This window comes from Peromyscus eremicus, chromosome 11 (assembly GCF_949786415.1).
Source record: "Peromyscus eremicus chromosome 11, PerEre_H2_v1, whole genome shotgun sequence".
NCBI lineage: Eukaryota > Metazoa > Chordata > Mammalia > Rodentia > Cricetidae > Peromyscus > Peromyscus eremicus.
In genome coordinates this window covers 53,496,703-53,518,991 of record NC_081427.1, presented here as the reverse complement: position 1 = coordinate 53,518,991, position 22,289 = coordinate 53,496,703, and the positions used below count along the sequence as shown (strand labels likewise).

Below are 22,289 nucleotides of genomic sequence, written 5' to 3'. Positions count from 1 at the left end.
TAAGCAGCCCCTGCTAGATTCTCTCACTGCTGTGATAACTGGCTTTGCCTCAGGCTCAAATAATACACATGACTAGCATGGACTAACACCTCTGAAACGGAGAGCCAAAATAAATCTGTTCTTAAATTGCTTTTCTCAAGTATTTTGTCATAGCAATGGCCAAGTTTGAGTAGCTAATTTGCCCTTATGCATACAACTACAATAAAATTTTAATTTATAAGTTAGGTATACTAAGAGATTAACAATAACAACTAATAAAATACTGCAACAACAACAACAACATAAAACTAGCAAGGCCAAGCATGGTGACACACACCTACAATCCCTGCACTGAGGAGGCTGAGGCAGGAAAATCACAAATTCAAGACCAGTACACAGCTGAGTTTAATAATCCCAGCCTGAGCTATCCAACAAGCCCCTGTCCTTAACATACTCAATAGAGTCTTATTGTTGTTCAACACTGTGATACACTTAAAATAGCAAACCTGGACTGGAGAGATGGCTCAGTGGCTAAATATGTTTGCCACAAGTTTGACAACCTGAATTAATCACACATGGTAGAAGGAGAGAATTAAATCCCACAAGATGTCCTCTAATCTCCACCCCAATGCATGTACACACTCATGCACACAAAATAAATGAAGGTGTAATTAAAACAATTTAATAATGAGCTTTATGACAATCATTTGCACAAAACTGAATCACCAGCAATTCTGAGGTCCTGAACCTCAGAGTTTAATTTACTTTAAAAATAGGTCTAAAACATTAAGTATTTCACACTAGAAAGCATTTAACTAAAGCATTTAACTAACTTTAAAAATAGGTCTAAAACATTAAGTATTTCACACTAGAAAGCATTTAACTAAAATGAAGATTTTAGCCTAGGAAAGCAATCAAAGCCATTAAATTAAAAAATTAAAAAACACACACACAAAATTAGTATTGTTACATATAAAATAAATACTGGTATAAGAAAAAAATACATAAATTATCCCATACACGTAACCTCTAAATGTTACACCTTTACCTTTTCCATAACTTCACGAGCCCTTTTCAACTGTGTGCTAAATTTAAATAGTGGAATAGTCTACAACCATCCCTGTCTGTTTATTTATTTTGACAGTTCCACACCGCTCTTGCACTAATGTCCAAGTCTGCCAGACTAACTACACTTAGACATCTACATCACCTCAACTCCAAATTTCTACAGTCATCTTTAAATTCTTCCTAGTCAAACAAACAAACAAAAAAAAACAACTGCTCAGAAAGAATTAACAAAAATGCCCCCTCACTGTGATTTTATTCTGTTCTTTTATCCATTTATGTGCCAGCCATAAGCACACACACCTATAATCTCATCCATTCACTAACGCTGAGGCAGATCATAAATTAAAGTCATCTTGGGAAACACAACAAGACAATACCTCAAACAAATAGACAATAACAACAAAAAATTTCATTATTGTATATTTTTCAGTAACACTATGAATAGTACTCTTATCATCTTTAAAAAGTTAATACAGGGCTGGAGAGATGGCTCAGGTTAAGAGCACTGACTGCTCTTCCAGAGGTCCTGAGTTCGATTCCCAGCACCCACATGGTGGCTCACAACCACCTGTAATGAGATCTGGTGCCCTCTTCTGGCCTGCAGTCATATATGCTGTATACATAATAAATAAATAAATCTTAAAAAAAAAAAGAGCGACAAGTGCTCTTTAAAAAAAAAAAAAAAGTTAATACAAAAAAATTATTAGTTTTTTGAGACAGGATTTCTCTGTGTAGCCCTGGCAGTCCCGGAACTCTCTCTATAGAACTCAGAGATCCACCTGCCTCTGCCTCCTGAGTGCTAGGATTAAAAGCCTGTGCCACCAACCACTAGGCTAGGTATGTTTTTATTGTTGTTGGTTTGTTTTTAGTAAAATATCAGTATCTTAATGGTTAAGTTTAACTAGAAAAACACAGGGCTGAAGAGATGGCTCCGTAGTTTAAGAGCATGGCTGTTCTTCCAGAGGATCTGGTGCAATTCCAGCACCCATACAGTGGCTCCCAACCATCTCTAACTCCAGTTCTGGGCAATCAGTCGTCCTTTTTTGGTCTCTATGGGTAGTGCAAGTACATGGTACATGCAGGCAAAACACCCACACGCATTAAAATAATAAATATAAAAAAGAAAGACAATGAATCTATAAATTAGGAATAGGAATTAGACACCAAAACTGTCTATGGAGAAAAAAACTTGAAATTGGGAAGTAGCTGGAAGGGGGGGGGGCACATGGGGTGAGGATACATATGAAGAAAAGAGCATCAAGGAACTAACAAGACAGTTTAACAATCAGTAAGGATGTCCCGAAAAGCCCATGAGGTGTATCAGGCAGCTTTTTCCTGCAGGACACCCAGGAAGAGCAGCTAAAAACTTGAGAAGTAAAACAGGGTTTTTCACAGGCAAAACCTATAAAGAGTGAAGGAAAGCATGGGTGACTCCTTGTGAATGGAGAAAATGTAACATCTGTTAATCTAGTATTGGCTTTATAAGAATCTAGGACCAGTTGTGGTGGAAAATACATTTAATCCCAGTACGAAGGAGGCAGAGGAAGGTGGACCTCTGTGTTTGAGGCCAGTCTGGTCCACAGAGGAAGTTCCAGGACAACCAGGGCTACACAGAAACACTGTCTCAAAAAAAAAGAAAAACAAACAAGAATTCAGTAGTCTAACCTGATCTACTGAAACCCTATCTCCAAAAACCAAAAACCAAAAATAATAAATAAATAAATAAATAAATAAATGAATGAATGAATAAATAAATAAATAAATAAATAGGAACTCAGTAGTCCAGCCTGGTCTACTTAGTGAGTTCCAGGACAGTCAGAGCTATGTAGAAAAGACCCTGTCTTAATAAAAGAAAAAAAGAAAATGTAAGAAATAATGCAATAGTTGTGGAACTGGAGAGATACACTTGATGCTCTTGCAGAGGATCTGGGTTCAATGCCAGTACCCACATGGTGGCCTCTAACATCCCTAACTCCAGTTCAGAAGATCACATGGTCTTCTGGTTGTGCACACACAGCACACATACCTACATATGCAGTCAAAGCACTCCTACACATACAATAAATCAATCTTTAAAACAATCTACATCAAAACAGGGAGGAACAATGGAGAATGATGTGGCTCAGGTGCAGAATGACTGCTTCATGGGTTCAAAGTTCTAGGTTCAATCTCCAGGGCCACAAAAGTTAAAACAAAAATAATTACCCGCAACAGAATACTAAGAACAGGTAGTTTTAGTAAGCCTGACTGATAACTATTGTTAAAAATACTACAAATGTGGAAGAATAAGTAATATGACTTAGACAAACTAACTGGATCAGATATTATATAATATTTTAATTTATTATAAATTTTATTGGAAAATAATGATTATTTAAGTCCTTACCTATTTTGAGACATAAACTTGGTAACTACAGACAAAATTTGCTTTCAAGGAATTTCTTCCAAACACTAAATATTGTCTAGTTAAAGCTCCCAACTTCGTACTTTGTAACAGTTTCCTAATTCTTGAATTTTCACAATAAAAAGTTAAATGAAGGAGCCACACATGGTGGCACACACTTTTAATTCCAGCACTGGGGAGGCAGAGGCCAATCTCAGCACTGGGGAGGCAAAGGCCAATGTGATCTACACAATGAGTTCCAGAACAGACAGAGCTACATAGTGAGACCCTGTCTCAAAACAAACAAACAAATAAACAAACAGAAAACCTAAAGGAACTGGAAAGATGGTTCAGAGGTTAAGAGAACTGGCTGCTCTTCCAGGACCCAGGTTTGATTCCCAGCACCCACACGGCAGCTTAAAGCCAGCAATCTGTAATTCCAATACCAGGGGGTCCAGTGCCTTCTTTTAGCGCCTTCTCAGGTATGAGCATGCATGTGATGCAATGTTCATGAAGACAAAACACCCATAAACATTAAATAAATAATATTAAAACCAATAAGAAAAAAGCAAAACAAAAATTATATGAAACGTGTACTTCCATAATGAAGTTTTTGAAAAGTCAAAGATCAGGCAGATGTGGTAGCACATGTCTGTAATCTTAACACTTGGAGGCCAAAGGAAGAGGAATGCCATGGCTAGGCTATATAGTAAAGACCAGGACAGTCAGAGTTTATATATCAAGACCATGACTCAAGAAAAAAGTTTTTTAAAAAAAGGGGCCAATAAGATGGCCTAGTGAGTAACGGCCTTGCCACCAAGGCTGACAACCTGAGTGTGATCTCACACGGGACATGAAGTCCTGCAAGTTGTGCTCCGATCTCCAAACAAGTCAGGAGGATGTGCTTTTCTGAGGTCTGCACATCTCCAGGGAAGCACTAAAAGTAACAAACGGCATCAGATATTAAGAGGACAAGGATCTTGTATTATAATACCGAGGATAATCACTAATTGAAAAGTATAGAACAGGCATTACTTCTAAACCAATAGAAGAAAACGAATTTTTTTTTTTAAGTCAAAAGCAGACAACAAATTGAAGGAAAAAAAACCCACAAAAACAAACTAAGATAATACTGAGACTGACAAATTATAGCTCTACTGGAAAATAAGTGCAGATGATAGAAGGGAAAAGAACAAAACATTAAAAAGGATGACACGAAGAGAGACAATAAATAGTACTTCTATCAGACAATAACAAAGTGCTAAGTACTGAGGTACAATAGGGCACTGTTTTGTAAGTAAAACGAAACCACAGAAACAAATACAAATGAGTTATTAAAAGATGTTATCAACACTACAAGAGATTACAACCGTATGTTTTATCCTAGTCACAGAGACCAGGAAGAAAGAGCAGGGTAAGTGGACACACTGCAAAAGTCTGAAAAATAATGTAGAGAGGAACAGGCAAAGGCAATGCCTGGAGTAGAAGAACCTGTTCAAGACTGTTATCTCAGGATGGAAATAAGAAGGAACCCGGTGTGAGCTAAGACAATGCAAGCTGAAACCTGGGAAATGGTTTAAACAAGGAATCAAGCCAGTCTGTAGCTCAAAAATAAGAACAAACATAAACAAACAAACAAAAAACCCTCTAGCTACAACACAATTAATGATTTATAGAACAAGAATCAACGCCGGGTGTGTGTGACGCACACCTTTAATCTCCAGCACTCGGAAGGCAGAGGCAGGCGGATCTCTGTGAGTTCAAGGCCAGCCTGGGCTACAGTGCGAGTTCCAGGACAGGTACAAAGCTACACAGAGAAACCCTGTCTCAGGGAAAAAAAAAAATCAATGCAGATAAACTAGTTAGGAGCAACTTCTGGCATTCGAGCAACAATACAAATAAATCAAGATAATGAAATTGCAGATTCATCCTTTACTAAGGGCTTACTCAGTGCCAAATGCTTTAATAAACAGAGGAACCAGAGAACACACAAAGAAAAGAAAAGAAAATCCCCACCATCGAGCACTTCCAATTAAGAAGAGTCAAGCCTGGTATGGTGTATGTACCTTTAATCCAAGCACATGGGAGGCAGAGACAGGCAGATCTCTGTGAGTTTGAGACCAGCCTGGTCTACAGTGAGTTCCAGGTCAGGGATACACAGAGAAACTCTGCCTTTAAAAAAACAAAACAAAGAGTCAAATATCAAACATAAAGTATGGAGGAGAGTTGCCCCACTGTCCACAGAATCAGAAGGGACTGCATTCTAGGTAAAGAAATCACCCCACAAGAACTAGACTCCCTGTGACTGACACATACAGAGGTCTCAGTATCTAGTGACAGCAGTGAAAAGTGCTGGATAAGAGGAAGTCCAGGAGATGAGTCAGAGATATTGTGCCTTCTTGTATTCCTGCTGATGCTGGTGCAGAGGCCAGGAGGAGGACAGACTTCACCCAGAGTTCCAACTATGTGAGAGTGCCCCTCTCCAGGAGAAAGGTGGAAAGCAGAGGAACCAGTTCCACATAAAATTATTCATACCCCCCCTTCCCATAAACTCCATGAAAGAAGATGTATATTTGCAACCGTATTTTCAGAACGCAAGCAAGTGCCTGGCACTAAGCAGACATGAGATAGCTATGTTGTCAAGAATAAATGAACATAATATTTAAGGCCAAAATTTCCTATATAATCTAAAGATTTTTAAATGTGTTCATATGAAAAAACTAACCAAACAAACAAAAAACAACAAGTAACAAAAACAAAAAACGCAGTAGAGCTAGTCACAAAACAGTGCTAAGAAGTAGCATAAACATGCAGATGTGGTGGTACATGCCTGCAGTCAAGCACTGGGATGGCGGACGCAGTAGCAAGGTCTGTGTAGCTACACAGAGAATTCAAGGCCAGCCTGAGCCAATTCAGACTTTGGATATGAGGGGTGGGGTGGGAGGGCAAGGTCTTCATTTCCGAAGGTCTTAAATTCCAGCACTCAGGTGGCAGGGGCAGGTAGAATTGAGTTCCACTATGCCAACCTGGTCTGCATAGTGAGTTCTGGACTAGCCAGAGCTACATAGTGAGACTTTGTCTCCAAAAACAAATAAAAATTAAAATAAATAAAAGGGGTGTTAGAGAGCCCAAGTACAAAAGTAGTTTTGTCACTGTCAAATTACATTAACTTCTAATAACTTTTAAATCGACTATTATATTCTAAAAGTTGAAAGAAAATTACATTTTATAAATAAAATTTATAGCATTCAAAACCACAAGACTTTTTAATAAAAATTATAATGTGCAACTAAATTGAGTTTGGGAGAGTCTTTTCAAATTTTTTTAGCATATTTGCTTAAAGAAATGGCAATGTTTCATCCTACAAAATCTTGTTTTATTATATTATTTTGATAACACATTCAATGCAAATGTATAGCTATTATAAAGAAATAATTTGCAAACTGGGGCTTCAAACAATGCCACTTTGAGCCAGTATCAGCTCTCAATGTAGAGAGGAGAGAAGTTTGTAAAACACTCCTTTAAAATATAATTATGTTTTTAGAAAGTGAACTTTAATTATTCAAATCCAACTAAAATTTTTACAATTAGTTATATTCTAAAATTTAAATTGGTAAGTTCTTAAACGCCTTATAAAAATACATACCTTTCTCTAACAAAGTCTGCTAGTTCTTTAGTTGATATCTGTCCATGTTTCATATTATGGTAGAGAACATCAAAGCCATTATTTTTTTCCCCCTGAAATTCAAGACATAAACAAAAACAGACATAAAAAAGGAGAAAGTACAATAATGCTACATTAATTATAATACAACTCCTATGTTCTGGAAGCCATTTTTCCCTAAGCTAACAACTGTTAAATGATTACATAGTATCAAGGCAATTCCATACCTTTGATAACATTTATAATTTACTATACACAAATTCTATAAACATGCAAAAGTGTACAATCAATGAAATTAATTCTGAAACTTTAAGAAACACACACCATAGTTTAGGAAATATAAACTTGAACCTTTTAAAATACATCACAAAACCCCATTATACCTATCAAGAGATTCTGGATCACTTAACTCAAGAGTTCACGCTTTAAAATAACTAAATCCTAGCTCAGCATGGCGATGCATACCTTTAATCCCAGCACTGGAAGGTAGAGGAAGTCAGATCTCTGTGAGTTCAAGGCCAGCTCAGTCTACATATTTTAAAGTTCTAACTTAGGCAGAACTACAATGAGACCTTGCCAAAACAAAACAAAACAAAAAATAATAAGTAAAATAAATCCTGACTTTTGAGTCCAAACAGCATACTAATAATGACATAAGCTCTGAACCTCACGGAATACTTTGTAATTCCTATTCAATTTTTCAATCAACTTAACTTGAAAAAGAGCATAATTTTTTTAATGATTTCTTTTATGTGCACTGTTTTGTCTGCATGTATGTCTGTGTGAGGGTGTCAAATCCCCTGGAACTGGAATTACAGATAGTTGTGAGCTGCCATGTAGATGCTAGGAATTGAACCTGGGTCTTCTAGAAGCAGTCAGTGCTCTTAACCACTGAGCCATCTCTCTAACCCCAAGATTTTTATTTCCATAAATAAAAATTTGAAGAAAGATAAGAAACAGGCTATTGCTTTATCTCCAACTGATGGAATATTAATAGAATTATACAAATATATAATTCTTGAAAATCTTTATGCTATGTAACCCTAGAAGTTCTACATTATTAAATCATCACAAAGGAAATACCTAAAATGTCCATTTAACCTGTAAAATAAAGACCATGACTAACAACTCCCATATTTATGGCGTAAGTTTTTCATTTTCTTAATGAAAATAAAATGAGGAATGAAATATATATATATATATATTTTTTTTTTTTTTTGATTTTTCGAGACAGGGTTTCTCTGTGTAGCTTTGCGCCTTTCCTGGGACTCACTTGGTAGCCCAGGCTGGCCTCGAACTCACAGAGATCCGCCTGCCTCTGCCTCCTGAGTGCTGGGATTAAAGATGTGCGCCACCACCGCCCAGAAAGAATGAAATATATTTGTTGGATATAAAAGCAATACTTATAAGCAAGTATCACAGGATCGGAAATCTGTTTTCAACAGTCCACCAAAAACAGGAAACAGGAACTTCAATCAAGCTGAAGTAATCTCCAATAACTCTTAGCTTGTAAACAGCAAGTACTTTGCCACACATACAACAAATAAAAATGTTACATAAAACAATATATTTTCAATATCCATTTTTATCTATGAGGAAAATATAAAATTAGAGCTTTTTATGAATCTAACATTTCCATCGGGTTTCAACAGGTTTTCATATTTAAGACTGTTATTAACTAACTTAGATTTTTGTGTTTTTTTTTAACCTATGCTGTTTTCAAGCCATTTTCCAGTCAAAATGAGAATATTCTTTCAGCTAACCATTACCATTAGCCTGTAATAAGCAAAAACATCGTCATGTAGATGTAGAAGCAACAGACAAAAAGCAAAGGATCTAAATTTTCCAAGGGATTCCATCACTTGAATATAACACAAACTACATGTGCTTGACAAAACTACCCACCAGCTTATAATTGAGTTGGAAACCTTTAAATAAACAGAGACATAATTATTGAAATACAAAACCACAAAAACCCAAGTCTGAGGATCTCATGCCCCAAGGTTCTTATTCGCCCACAATACAATTTAAGTTACCAAGTCCTCAATGTGCATTATAAATATTTATAAGGGTAGCCAGGAGGTGTAAGCTCAGTGGAGGGTACAAGACTCTTGGTTCAATCTCTAGCCCCCTACTCCAAATGTGTGTGTGTGTGTGTGTGTGTGTGTGTGTGCGCGTGTGTGCGCGCGCGCGCGCATTTAAAAGACAAATCAGGGGTGGAGGAAAAGGGCTATTACCAAACAATATACAGATTATTATGATAAATATTTACCAGACTCACAAGGAAAATAATAATACCTCTTATGCTGTAAAGGGAACAAGAACTTGGAGACCATCTGGTAAGCCCCTGAACAATACAGCACCTAAACATTAATCAAGGCAATGCTCATGGGTAGAGCTCTTGTCTAATATGCATAAAGCCCTGGGATTTGATCTAGTTGTCACAAAAACAACAACAACAACAAAATGACCCAGGTGTGATGGTGATGGCTTGCATCCCCACTAGTGGGGGGGAGGCTGGAGCAGAAGGGTCTCTACTCCAGAGCCAACCTGGGCTATATAATGAAACTGTCTCAAAAATAAGCAAATAAAATGAAATAAAAAGCTAAATCACATTCAGAATCTATGTTCCAGATAAAAGGCCCTGAAGTGGGCCAGAGTGATGGCTTAGTGGGTAAGAGCACTTTCTCTGCACTAAGTTTGAATCTCCAACACCCACCCAAAAAAACAGAAAGCCTGCACATGTATATAACCCCAGCACTGGGGGACAAAGAAAAATGAATCCCAGAGCTGCTGGCCAGCCTAGCCAAAATGGTAAGTTTCTGGTTCAGCAAGATGCCCCATATCAAGACAGGAGGAGAGCAGTAGAGCAAGACATCCAAGGACACACACACACACACACACACACACACACACACACACCCGCCGCCTCTGAATGCACACAGGCACACAGACCTATACACTCACCTAAATGCACCTTACACAACACATACGCTCTTGAAGAGCAAGCTGCTTATTTGGGAAAGACAGATACCTGACTTAGGAAGTTCGAATGGAACAATGAGGTTCGTTTACTAGTTTCTATGCAACACAGCAATATTACTTTCAGGTCAGTTCTGTCTACTTCTTCCCTTAGGGTAGACACTAATGCCATAAGGAGCTTAAAAAGTACTAAGAACAAAACCTTACATTTACTATTTCATTCTACTTGGAAATTCACTAATTTACTCATGTCAAAAAATGTAGTGCTGTTAGATGAGGTGGCACATGCCTTTAGTCCCCACACTGGGAGGCAGAGACAGGTGCATCTCTGCAAGTTTGAGGACAGCCTGGTCTACATAGTGAATTTCAGGCCAGCCAGAGCGCTACACAGTGAGACCCCGTCTTAAAAAAAAATTATTGCTCCAGACAACTCTAGCTATCAGTTTAATATAATTTTTTAATTTCACAAACCTATTACTACAGTTATTTTTTGATCATGAACTTTCATTTCATTAGAAACTAAACAAATTTTAAATAGTTCAAATGGGTCTATATGTATAGGATATACACATATATGCAAGCACGCTTTTCAAAAGAACCTTCAAAGTTGAGATGTCTAACAAAGAACATAGGTCTTATTTTCACTCTATCAAAAAGTTACTGCATAGCTGGGCATGGTGGCACATGCCTTTAATCTCAGCACTTGGGAGGCAGAGGCAGGCAGATACCTGAGCTTGGGGCCAGCCTGGTCTACAGAAGAGTTCTAGGACAACCAGGGTTACACAGAAACCCTGTCTCAAAAAACCAAAAGAAAACCTGTCTCAACCAACAAAGTTACTGTATTGGCCTGGTAAGAGAAACAGTGTGGTAAATACACACATACATTTCACCATCAGTTTTGGAGAACCAACCAATTTTCAGAGCAATCCATTTTCGTCCCCACAAATAAATCCATATCCAAGTGGCTAAATTTTAAAAGTAGGTATTCACTCATCATTGGTAAGCTCATTTTCAGCAGGCTTATTTAAAGTGTCTCATACTTATCAGTTAAGTAAATGCTTATGTCCACAAAGAAATTTTGCATGTACATTTATAGCAGCAATATTCAAAACACCTAAAGGTAGAAGCAATCCAAATATCTGTCTAAGAAATACACTAAAATGCAATATATCCATATGACAGATGATGATTGGGCCATAAAAGGAAAGGAACAGTGACATATTCTACAGCATTGGTGAACTTTGAAAATATTATGGTCACAGCTGGGCATGGTGACACACACCTTTAATTCCAGCACTCCAGAGGCAGAGGCAGGTGGATGTCCAGGCCAGTCTGGTCTACAATAGCAAGTTCCAGGACAGCCAGGACTCTGTAGAGAGACCGTGTCTCAAAAAGACAAAGAAGAAGAAGAAAGGAAAATATCCCAGTATGTGAAAGGCTGATCACAAAGACCACACACTTACATCAGGACTTCATTCACAGCAAAGCCTAGGGTAGGGAGGCTAATACAGAAAGAGAGGCAAACACGCTTGGGGGCAACATGGTGAATGAAAACGTATAAAGGTTTCCTTTTGAGAGGATGGAAATGTTCTGAACTACCCGAGAGGATGGCAGCTGCTCTAGTTTGCTCTCTGTCACTAATGATAAACACCATGACCAAAAGCGACTTAAGGAGGAGAAAGGTTTATTTCAGGTCACAGCACACCGAGGCTGAAGTCAGGGTAGGAACTGAAGCAGAACCATAGAGAAACACTGCTTACTGTACTGGCTGGCTCTTTGCTCATGCTCAGTTAACTCTCAAGTTATTCATTATTATTTATTTATTGGTTAGTTGGTTGGGTTTTTTTCTGTTGTTTGTTTTTTGAGACAGGGTTTCTCTGTGCAACCGCCCTGGCTATCCTGGAACTCACTCTGTAGACCAAGCTGGCCTCAAACTCACAGAGATCCATCTGCCTCTGCCTCCCGAGTGCTGGGGTTAAAGATATGTGCCACCACCAGGCACATCAGCTAGATCTCTTATACAGCCCAGAAGTACCTACCTAAGGTGGTGCCCTCCACAATGGGTTGGGCCCTCCCACATCAATCGTCAATCAAGACAATCTGACGGGGTACTTCCTCAACTGAGACTCCCTCTTCCCAGGTGACTCCAGGCTGTGCAGAGTTGACCACGACAACTAACCAGCACAGTCACACACCTACATTACCAAAACCTCCTGAAGTGCACTTCTTTTACTTACATTTTTATTATTTATTTGGGAGGGTTGCATGGAACTGGTCAGTCAACTAGAGGGTCTTCTGAGTACTACTCAAGAGCTCTGTAAGAACTGTCACTTTAGTGATTACTTAACAATAAAACTCACCCTAGGGAGCTGGAGAAGCAGTTCAGCTGGTAAAGCGCTTGTCTAGCATGCACCAGCATTAGGTTCAATCCCCAACATCACATAAACTGGGCATGATGGCAAATACCTATAAATCCTAACACTCAGAAGGTGGAGGCAGGGGACTCATAAGTTCTACGTCATCCTGAATTACAAACATCCTGAGTTGAAGGCCAGCCTGGGCTACATGAGACCCTGTCTCAAAAAGCAGACATACTTCTACTAGGAAAAAAATAAAAATAAAAAATAGTAATAAAAAGGCAGACATACAGGCAAAAATGTATACTTCAAAAAGTTGTTTTTAAAGAACAAAGTAAATTTTTTATAAATGTTTTTCCTCTCCATAGTTCTCAAGGGTAGACCTATAGCTAGAATTCAACTTCAACATACCCTTCATACTCAATTGAGGCCAGTCTGGCCTATATAACAAGTTCCAGGACAGCCAGGGCTATATAAAGAGACCCTGTGTCTAGATAGATAGATAGATAGATAGATAGATAGATAGATAGATAGATAGATAGATAGACAGACAGACCTATAGCTAGAATTCAACTTCAACATACCCTTCATACTCAATTGAGGCCAGTCTGGCCTATATAACAAGTTCCAGGACAGCCAGGGCTATATAAAGAGACCCTGTATCTAGATAGATAGATAGATAGATAGATAGATAGATAGATAGATAGATAGATAGATCGATCGATAGACAGACAGACAAATAGATGAATCAATCAATCAATCAATCAATCAATCAATCCTTAGCAGAAACTGTCATTCTTATCTAAGCAGCTTACCATTCCTGGTCTGAGAAAGACAGTTATGATGAAGTTAAGATTTTTTCACTGTGCATGCTAGGCAAGTGATATCCTCAGATCACAGATGGGATCTCTATCTGCCGATCTCAAAGCATCCCACAGAGGTAGTACTCTCATTCATTGTTTACTGATCAGGTCCTGGGAGAAAACAGTTTATTAAAGCCCAATCTAAGGGCTGGGAGAGCAATGCCTTTAATCCGAGCATTCTGGAAGGCTGGGGGATCTGGATGAGTTCCAGGCCAGCAAAAGAGCTACAAAGCAAGACCCTGTCTCAAAAACAAAACAAAACATAAAAACAAAAACAAAAAAATACCAATCAAAGCAGGTATTTAAATCAAGTTGGGGGTGTAGCTTACTGGCAGAGTGCTTGTCTGGCATTTGATAGACCCAAAAAAGATATTCTTAGAATCATACAAGCCTTTAAAAGGACTGCAGTTAATAGTTTGACATGTATTATTCCACATTCAGTTTAGTAAAAATAAGACTTTATTATGCATATGGATTGGCATTATCAATTAAACTGAAATTTAGCTAAAAAGATATACTATAAAGTCAAGTCACTGAAAATGTTCAGGCTTCTTCTAGTCTAAAACAGAGTAAACAAGCAAAGTAACTTTGAAGTTTCTAATTAAAAAGTTTAGACTGGGCACAGTGGCACAGGCTTTTAATCCTGCACTCCAGATGGATCTGTATGTTCCAGACCAGCCAGGGTTACACAGTGAGACTACAGACCAGAAATTAAGTCACATATTAAAACTGTATCCTTCCTAATGCCAGTGTTCTAAAAGTCCTCCCTCTGAATTAAAAATAAGCAGACTAAATCACATCAATTTTTCACTTCCAATTTCTCCTGAGATTAAGCAAAAATACAAAATAAAATACTCTTTTCAAAATTCTAAGCACCTCACGATAAAATTCAGTGCAGTCTAAAATTTAATTTTTAAAAAGTCAGAGTGTCACATGCCTGTAATCCTATCACTCAGGGGCTGAGGCAAAAGGATCATGAATTTGTGTACAGTCTGGGCCACAGAGTCAGGTTTGTTTTATTTGTTTTGTCTTATTTTAAAGTGAGCCTGAGCAAAAAAAAAAAAAAAAAAAAAGTGAGATCCTATCTCAAAAACAAAATAGATAGCTCAGCAGTTAAGAGCACTGGCTGTTCTTACAGAGGACCTGGGTTCGAATTCCAATTCCCACATAGTGATCTCCTGACACCTTCTTCTGACCTCTGTGGGCACTGCATAAACATAGCACACAGACAATGCAAAACATAAAAGTCTTTCTTAAAAATACTATAATTTTAGAATGTCTACTAATCAAGCCTAATTGAACTAAGTCAATTGAATCTGTAGCTGGATATTCTGTTTGTTGCAGTGATAACAACTTGGGTATGGCTAACTACTTAAATAGTCATACACTAACACACGTCACTTTGTGTATGCATATGTTTGTATGTGTACAAGTTCTTTGGAATGATAAAAAGAAATAAGTGACTGTGTTTAGGGGGAACATACCGGCTGGAGAAAAAGGGAGATTTTATATTTTAGTCTTTTTTTGTACCTTTTACGTATCAACAGATATAAAATAATTTGCAAGTTTGTTAGTACACAGTAAACATTTCTGTTATGGAATATTAGTTTAAGATGTGTTACATTCGGGACTGGAGAGATGGCTCACTTATTGAGAACATTTATTGTTCTTACAGAGGACCTGAGTTCAATTCCCAGCACCCACATCAGGTAGCTTACAAATACTTGTAACTCCAGCTCCAGAGGATGGCCCTAACCTCAGATACACACACATATACCGACATACATACACGTACATGTAAATAAATAACAAGAAGAATATTTGGGGAAAAAAAGATGTGTTATATTCACTTATGCTGTGGCACATTTGTTTAATGATGCAAAGATGTGTTGCGTTCTTTTAGGTTGCATTTGTTTAACTCTGTGAAGCTGTGTTACTTTGCCTGCCTACAACACCTGACTGGTCTAATAAAGAGCTGAACGGCCAATAGCGAGGCAGGAGAAACAGGTGGGACTGGTAGGCAGAGAGAATAAACAGGAGGAGAAATCTAAAGAGGAGAGCAAGAAACGAGAAAAGGAGAAGAGGACACCACGGGCCAGTCACCCAGCCACACAGCCAGCCATGGAGTAAGAAGGAGAGATTAAAAGAATAAAAAAAGGTAAACAGACCAGAGGCAAATGTAGTTAAAGGTGAAATAGGATAATTTAAGTTAGAAAAGCTGGCTAGGCCATGCAGTAGTGGCGCACGCCTTTAATCCCAGCACTCGGGGGGCAGAGGCAGGCAGATCTCTGTGAGTTCGAGGCCAGCCTGGTCTACAAAGCCAGTTCCAGGAAAGGTGCAAAGCTACACAGAGAAACCCTGTCTCAAAAAACAAAAAAGAAAAAGAAAGAAAGAAAAGAAAAGCTGGCTAGAAACAAGCCAAGGACAGGCATTCATAAGAATAAGTCTCCATGTATTTATTTGGGGGCTACGTGGCAGGCCCCCAAAGAGTTTAAAAAAAAAACAAACAACTACTTATTTATACATATACGTCCACATATGTAGAGTATTTAATTTTAGTACATCATTTGATGGGATCATATTCTAAGCAATAATACCAAACTACAATATTTATAACTTTGAAGTAATAAGAAGACAAGCTTCTATTTTAGGTTTCCACAGTCATATCAAACTTTTCTTTTTTAATAATTTATTTATTTTCATTTCATACACATTTGTGTTTTGCCTGCATGTATGTCTGTGTGAACGTGTTGGATCCCCTGAAACTGGAGACACAGGCAGTTATGAGTTGCCATTTGGGTGCTGGGAATTGAACCTGGGTCCTCTGGAAGGAAAAGCAGCCACTGCTCTTAACCACTGAGCCATCTCTCCAGCCCATATCAAACTTCTCTAAAGTTATATATTTTTAAATTTTTAACTGGAATTAAAAAAAAAACAAAATGTATTAATCTCTCATCTGCAATACTAGATTTAAATCTGACAATCAAACAAAAATATAATAAAGGTTTATACTCCAAAGTCCAATGAATAGACTAGTACAGATTTTTCTAGAAGCATTTTAATCCTCCCATATTTATCCACATTAACTGCAGATGAGAGTGGATAACCAAGTGCTCCAATTTAAGACTAAAGTCTGATGATGCCAATGAGACAGTAAATGAAATGAGACTGTACGGGTTACACAGAAAGAGTAAAAGGGAACAGCTTTGGGATCAAAACACCTAATGCTACTTATCTGTCAATTTTTGCTGTTGAATGAGACACTCTCTGGAGAAAGTTTCCTAACTCAAAACATTATGTTTATTGTTTATTATAAAGTAATATACACTAAGGAATATGTGGCATGTTACAGAGACTAGGTTTACTGTGTAAAATGATATTTATAACATATTAAATACAAGTCTGACATGCTTATTTTCCCGTAATTATTATTTGTGGAATTACTTTAATGTTTTTACTGATGAATAATCTAGGTTTATACAAAAACAGCCATTTTAATGATGATAGTACAGTGTTTTTATAGATAATCTCAGTATTATAAACTAGTACTTAACTCTTCCTGAGCAAGATGCAGCCTAAGAGACAGTAAAATATTGGACAGCACCCTTTTAAAGTTATGCAATCTGCTAAAACGCTAACATTTGCTTTTACATATTAAGAGTAATGATGTAGATTACTTTTAACAGGAAAAATATTTTCAGCTTGATTATCAACTAGCAGTATGCTTTATGGCAACAGACTTATCAGCAACAAAACATCTGTTATGTAGGAAGTCTTGAGCATGTTTTTTTCTTTAAAGTACAGTATTAAGGAATTTTTAATTTAGCAGTTTCAGTTAGGAAAAACTATAAGGAAAAAGGGAGGATGTGCTGCTTTCAAGAGAGCTGGAAACGTGTTTCAATGAGTCAAGCTTTCCTCTAACAAAATGCCACAACAAAAGGTCTGTCTTTATAGATGCAGGGAGAATACCATTCACAGGTTGTTTGGTTAAAAACTTAAACTTCAAAGTTTTCCATTACCTCATGGTGACCAGTTTTTTTGAATTGATTCTACGTGTGTGTGTGTGTGTGTGTGTGTGTGTGTGTGTGTGTGTGTGTTTTCCACATACAGTATGTTTTGAACTTTGACAAGTTTTATTTTCTTACCACTCTAAATACTGGAGGGAATAAATATTAAATTCTCTACTTTAAGGAATTACTTCACAAATGACCCTGGACTATGTAAATTGCAAGATGTTTAACATAGAGAACTGAGACCCTTCCAGCTAACTGCTTAGGTAATGCCTAGGCTCTCCTAGGTCCTTCTGCCTCCTCTGGGAGCCTTTACTGCTCTAATTTAGAACTTTCAGCCCCAATTCCACACTGGGAAATAAAGGCAACCTATTTTTAGTCTATTTGACTATTTGTTCCTAATAACGGAAATGAAGACAAAGACTGAAACATAAGTTAGATTTCAGGTATTCCAATTATTCGTGTTCCTCTATTAAGGCGGTCAAACAAGAGGCATGAAAAACATGTACAAAAATATCCAGAAAGGCATTCTCTAAAACAGGCAAAAACAAGGCACGCTAATGTCCAACTGACAGAAAAACTCTGAAACAGCAGGAGACAATTTGGAATTGTTAATAAACTTAAAAATATTAGCATGTTTTTTAAATATTTATTTTTATCTTATGTGCATTGGTGTTGTGCCTGCATGTATGTCTGTGTGAGGGAACTGGAGTTACAGACAGTGGTGAGATGCCATTTGGGTGCTGGGAATTGAACCCAGGTCCTCTGGAAGAGCAGCCAGTGCTCTTAACTGCTGAGCCAACTCTCCAGTCCACAAACCAGTCTTAAAAAAAAACCCTTTCCTTAGCCAGACAGTGGTGGGGACTTTAATCTCAGCACTTGGGAGGCAAAAGCAGGTGGATGGATCTCTGTGAGTTTGAGGCCAGCCTGGTCTACAGAGTAAGTTCCAGGACGGCTAGGGTGATTACACAGAAAACCCCTGTCTTGAAAAACAAACAAACAAAAAAAACAACAACAACAACAAAAGGAAAGCTATTCTTTTCAAATTCCATTTGCCTCCCTGGGAGTGTGGGGGATGCCTATCTGCCAAGGCAAACAGAGGGCAGCTGGGGAGTCTTTCTCCTCCTACTACACAAGTCTTGGGGATCAAGCCTGGAGACAGGTCTTAACTGGCCTAGCCGTTCTCACCTGGCCTAAGAACATCAATCCCAATCTTTTTAACAGTGTTCTAAGTTTCCACTAAAGTGTATGGAGTAATCCTAAAATTCCTATGGAAATGGAAGGAACCCCCAGAATGACCAAAACCTTCTTTTAAAACAGAAAAGAACTTGTAGGACTTATTTCCTGCTTCTTGACTCCTTATACAGAGCTGTATGAAACAGTATAGTAGCAGCTGGCATAAAGTAGACAATAGAATAAAACTGAGAATTCAAAAATAAACTCATATATTCATGGTAAAGAGATATCTGAAAAAGATGCCACCAAAACCCAAGGAGGAAAGACTTTTAAAAAAAAAAAAGAAAAAAAGATGCTGGAACAAATAAACATACTTGCCAAGAATGAAGCTGGACTCTTTTCTTTGAACACACAGGATTAAGTTCAAATGGATCACAGAAGGAAATAAGGAGCTTAAACTATGAAACCTTATAAGAAAACAGGAGTAAGTTAGGTTACCCAAAAGCCTCTCAGGATAAAATTAAAAACTGGACTGATGTTACCAAGAAAATAAAAAGACAGTCTTCAGAATGGGAAAGGTATTTCCACACCACCTACTGTTGAGTCGCTGCAATGACCTTAGGCGGTGCTGGAGCTCCTTGTACCTGGTTTTCTCCTCCACAAGCGGGATGGCCCACAAGCAGATCTACTACTCAGGCAAGTACTTTGACAAGCACTATGGGTCCTGGCAGTCACTGTTACCCAGACAACTCTCCACACAAGTACCAAAAACTCATCTGAAGAGGAGTGGAGACTGAGTGTCCGACAGAATGCACAATGAGTCCATTACATGACTCATGAGCCAGGACCACATATTCTTCTCTTTAGAGGACCTCTTCCAAAAAAACAAAGCAAAGCAAAACAAAACAAAACAAAAAGTACACCTGGGGATCACCTAATCTTTTTCAAATGTATATGTGCATACAAGGTAGTATTCAGTGAATACTTGAAAAATGCACAGATCTTTCATCATACCTGTGCATGAGCTGTGTTTTTCACAGCAAGAGTTCAACACAACTGCAAGTAGGTTAAGTTGTTAAAGATAAATTTTCTTGTAGTTTGTTTTTTTTGATAAGTGTCTGTTTTACTTTACCTGTTGCTTTTGTTAAATAAAGCTTGTACACTGCGTTAAAGAATAAAGAAAGGGAGGAAGGGTGGAAAGGAGGTAAGTAGGTGCACCTAAGGGTCGGGAATGGTAGTCAAGCCTTTAATCCCCACGGCCCAGGAAGCAGAGGCAGGTAATCTGAATTCAAGCCCAACCTGGTCTCCATAGCGAATTACAGAACAGCCAGGGCTATGTAAATAGACGCATCTCAAAAAAACGAAAAAGAAATGTGCACCCAGGGCTGACAGAAACGGCAGACATCTACATTCCCAGCATTTGGTAGGCAGAGGCAGGAGGATCAGAAAACCAGGAAACTGTCTTTAAAAAGTGGGCAAGTGCGCGAGCGTGGGGAGGTGGGGGTGGGGGAATCCAGAAGATAAAAAGAATTCAATAATAACAAAAAGGCAATAAAGATAATTCAATTTTAAAAATGACAATGGATCTACACAGTTATCCAAAGAAAAATCCTTAAAATAGGCAGTAAGAACAAGAAGAAAAGTTCAACATCCTTAACCACAGAAAAACGCCGATCAAAAACACAAGATGATACTCAATGTTCACCATCATCATGCTATACCACAAAAGATGTGTTGGTGAGCATATACCCGAGACACTGCTGTGCATTTGGACACCGCGGCAACCTCTCTGAAGAACAGTCTAGCAGTTGACTGAACTAGTAATACAGTTACCATCTACTTCTTGGCCCTCTGGCTAATCAAGTGCAAATACAGTTAATCATATGACCCAGGAAATTCCACCCCCAAAAGAAATGAAAACGTGTGCTCTGACAAACGTGTATAAAAGTGTTCACAGCAGTATTACTCATGATAAACAAAGAATAGTTATGATGTGTACCAAACATCCATCACCAATGAATGGATAAAGAAAATGTGGAATGGAATATTATTTGGCCATAAAAAGCAATGAAATACCAACATGTACTATCTCGTGGATTACCTTTGAAAATACTGTAGTAAGTGAAATAATGCTGTCATAAGAGCACCATTACATGCTGGGTCCAGAAAAGACAGATCTGTAGAAGCAGAAAGATCAGTTGCTCAGGGGCTGAGGCTAGGGGCAAACTGGGAGTGACTGCTAACGCGTACAGGATTCTTCCTGAGGTTATGAAATTGTTCTAAAATTGACTGTGGTGATGTCTGCACAAAACAATGAGGAACTCTTCACAATATGCACTTTAAATGCATGCACTGTACACATGGAAAAGGAACCTCAATAAAAAAAAAAAAGCCGCTCTTTTAAAAAACACCACGGCGTACAGATGTTTGTGGGAAACGAGTTATCATTCGAAATAGTAACTATGAAGTGACTGTATTACTTGAGCAAGCCCATGCTTGAGACAGAATTAAGAATCTGAGATAGCAGTGGCTGGCGTGACTGGAAGCTGACGCCTTTCAACACTTCTACACCTTACCAAACAGAAACTGCGGTATGTGCAATTGTCGGACCATAAAAACCCGAGTCCGGCCAAGATACCCAAGTAAACACGTTACTTTCCTGTACTTGCCATTCTCGGGCAAACCGTAACTGCACGCCGCCCGCACTCCGCAGGCAGACCAGAGGAGTGTGGGGAGAATGAGGAAGGTCCCTGAAATCCAACTTCCACGGGCTTTGTGAGCAGGCCCGGAGGCAAAGTCCTGGGCGCAGCCCCACGAGCCGAGCGAGCCGCGCGGCCGGGAGGAAGTGCCCAGCCCGCCCGATCGCCCGCCCGCCCGCCCGCCTGATCGCCGGCCCGCCCGCCCGACAGCGCACGGACTCTGCGCGGGGCTCCGGGCCTGCGCCGCGGGAAGCAGACCCGCAGGGCGCCCGGCTCCCGCGCCCGAAGCCGCGCACGCCCCGTCGGCGCTTTGTCCCCGCCCGGCGCCGCGGGCCCTCGGGAGTCCCCGGCGCGGCTCCCGGGCCCCGCGCAGCTGCCAGCCCCGGCGCCCCGCGCAGCTGCCAGCCCCGAGGACCCGGTGACCGGAGAGCCTCGGCCCGGCGGGAACTCGGCCGGGCAGTCCCCGGGCCGCGGACTCTCTCGCTCGGCCGCTTCCAGAGCCGCCGCCGCCGCCGCCCGCCGCGCACGCAAAGGCCGCGGGGGAGAAGCCGAAGCCCGCGGCGTTTCCCAACAACCCTCGGCTCACCCAGAAATTCTCCACGAAATGCGCCATGACCATCGTGCCGCCGCCGCCGCCGCCGCCGCGCCGGGTTCCGCGTCCGCACCCGCCCGCCGCTGTGTAAACACGGACCGGCCTCCACGGCGCCCCCGCCTCTCGCCACCGCCGCCTTCTTCCCAGAGACCGCCCGCCGCCCTCCAGGGCGCATGCGCCACCTAGCGGCCGCCGCCGCCGCCGCCGCCGCGGGTCGAGCTCCCGGGCACTGCCGCCCCGAGTGCGCGTGCGCGCGGCCCGGCCGGGTCCGAGCGTTCGCTGGGAATGGGCAGAACTTGAAGTCTCTGCGAGGCGCCCAGGCAGGCGGGAGCGGGGCGACCCACAGGCCCCGGGAGGGGGGGGCGGGGCGAAGGAGGCCCCGCCCACTCGTGAGTCCAGCGCCCGGGCCTTCGAGGATCTCCAGCAAGACCCGGGGCTTGGCAGGCTGGGCGTAAGGAAACTTGGCCGCTGGCCACCCCGAGGAGACTGGGAAACCTTTGGTCGACAGGGAGCCTT

At 40.0% G+C, this 22,289-nt stretch overlaps 1 protein-coding gene across 1 annotated transcript in view; it reads right to left on the bottom strand.

Moving 5' to 3' along the window:
• Nucleotides 1-21,948, bottom strand: part of Fcho2 (FCH and mu domain containing endocytic adaptor 2) — a 101,613-nt gene extending 79,665 nt beyond the window's left edge. Inside the window, 3 exon segments of the mRNA XM_059276251.1 lie at nucleotides 7,077-7,168; nucleotides 21,768-21,929; nucleotides 21,931-21,948. Of these exon segments, the coding sequence (XP_059132234.1) occupies nucleotides 7,077-7,168; nucleotides 21,768-21,929; nucleotides 21,931-21,948 (272 nt within the window).
• Between the last annotated feature and the right edge of the window lie 341 nt (nucleotides 21,949-22,289).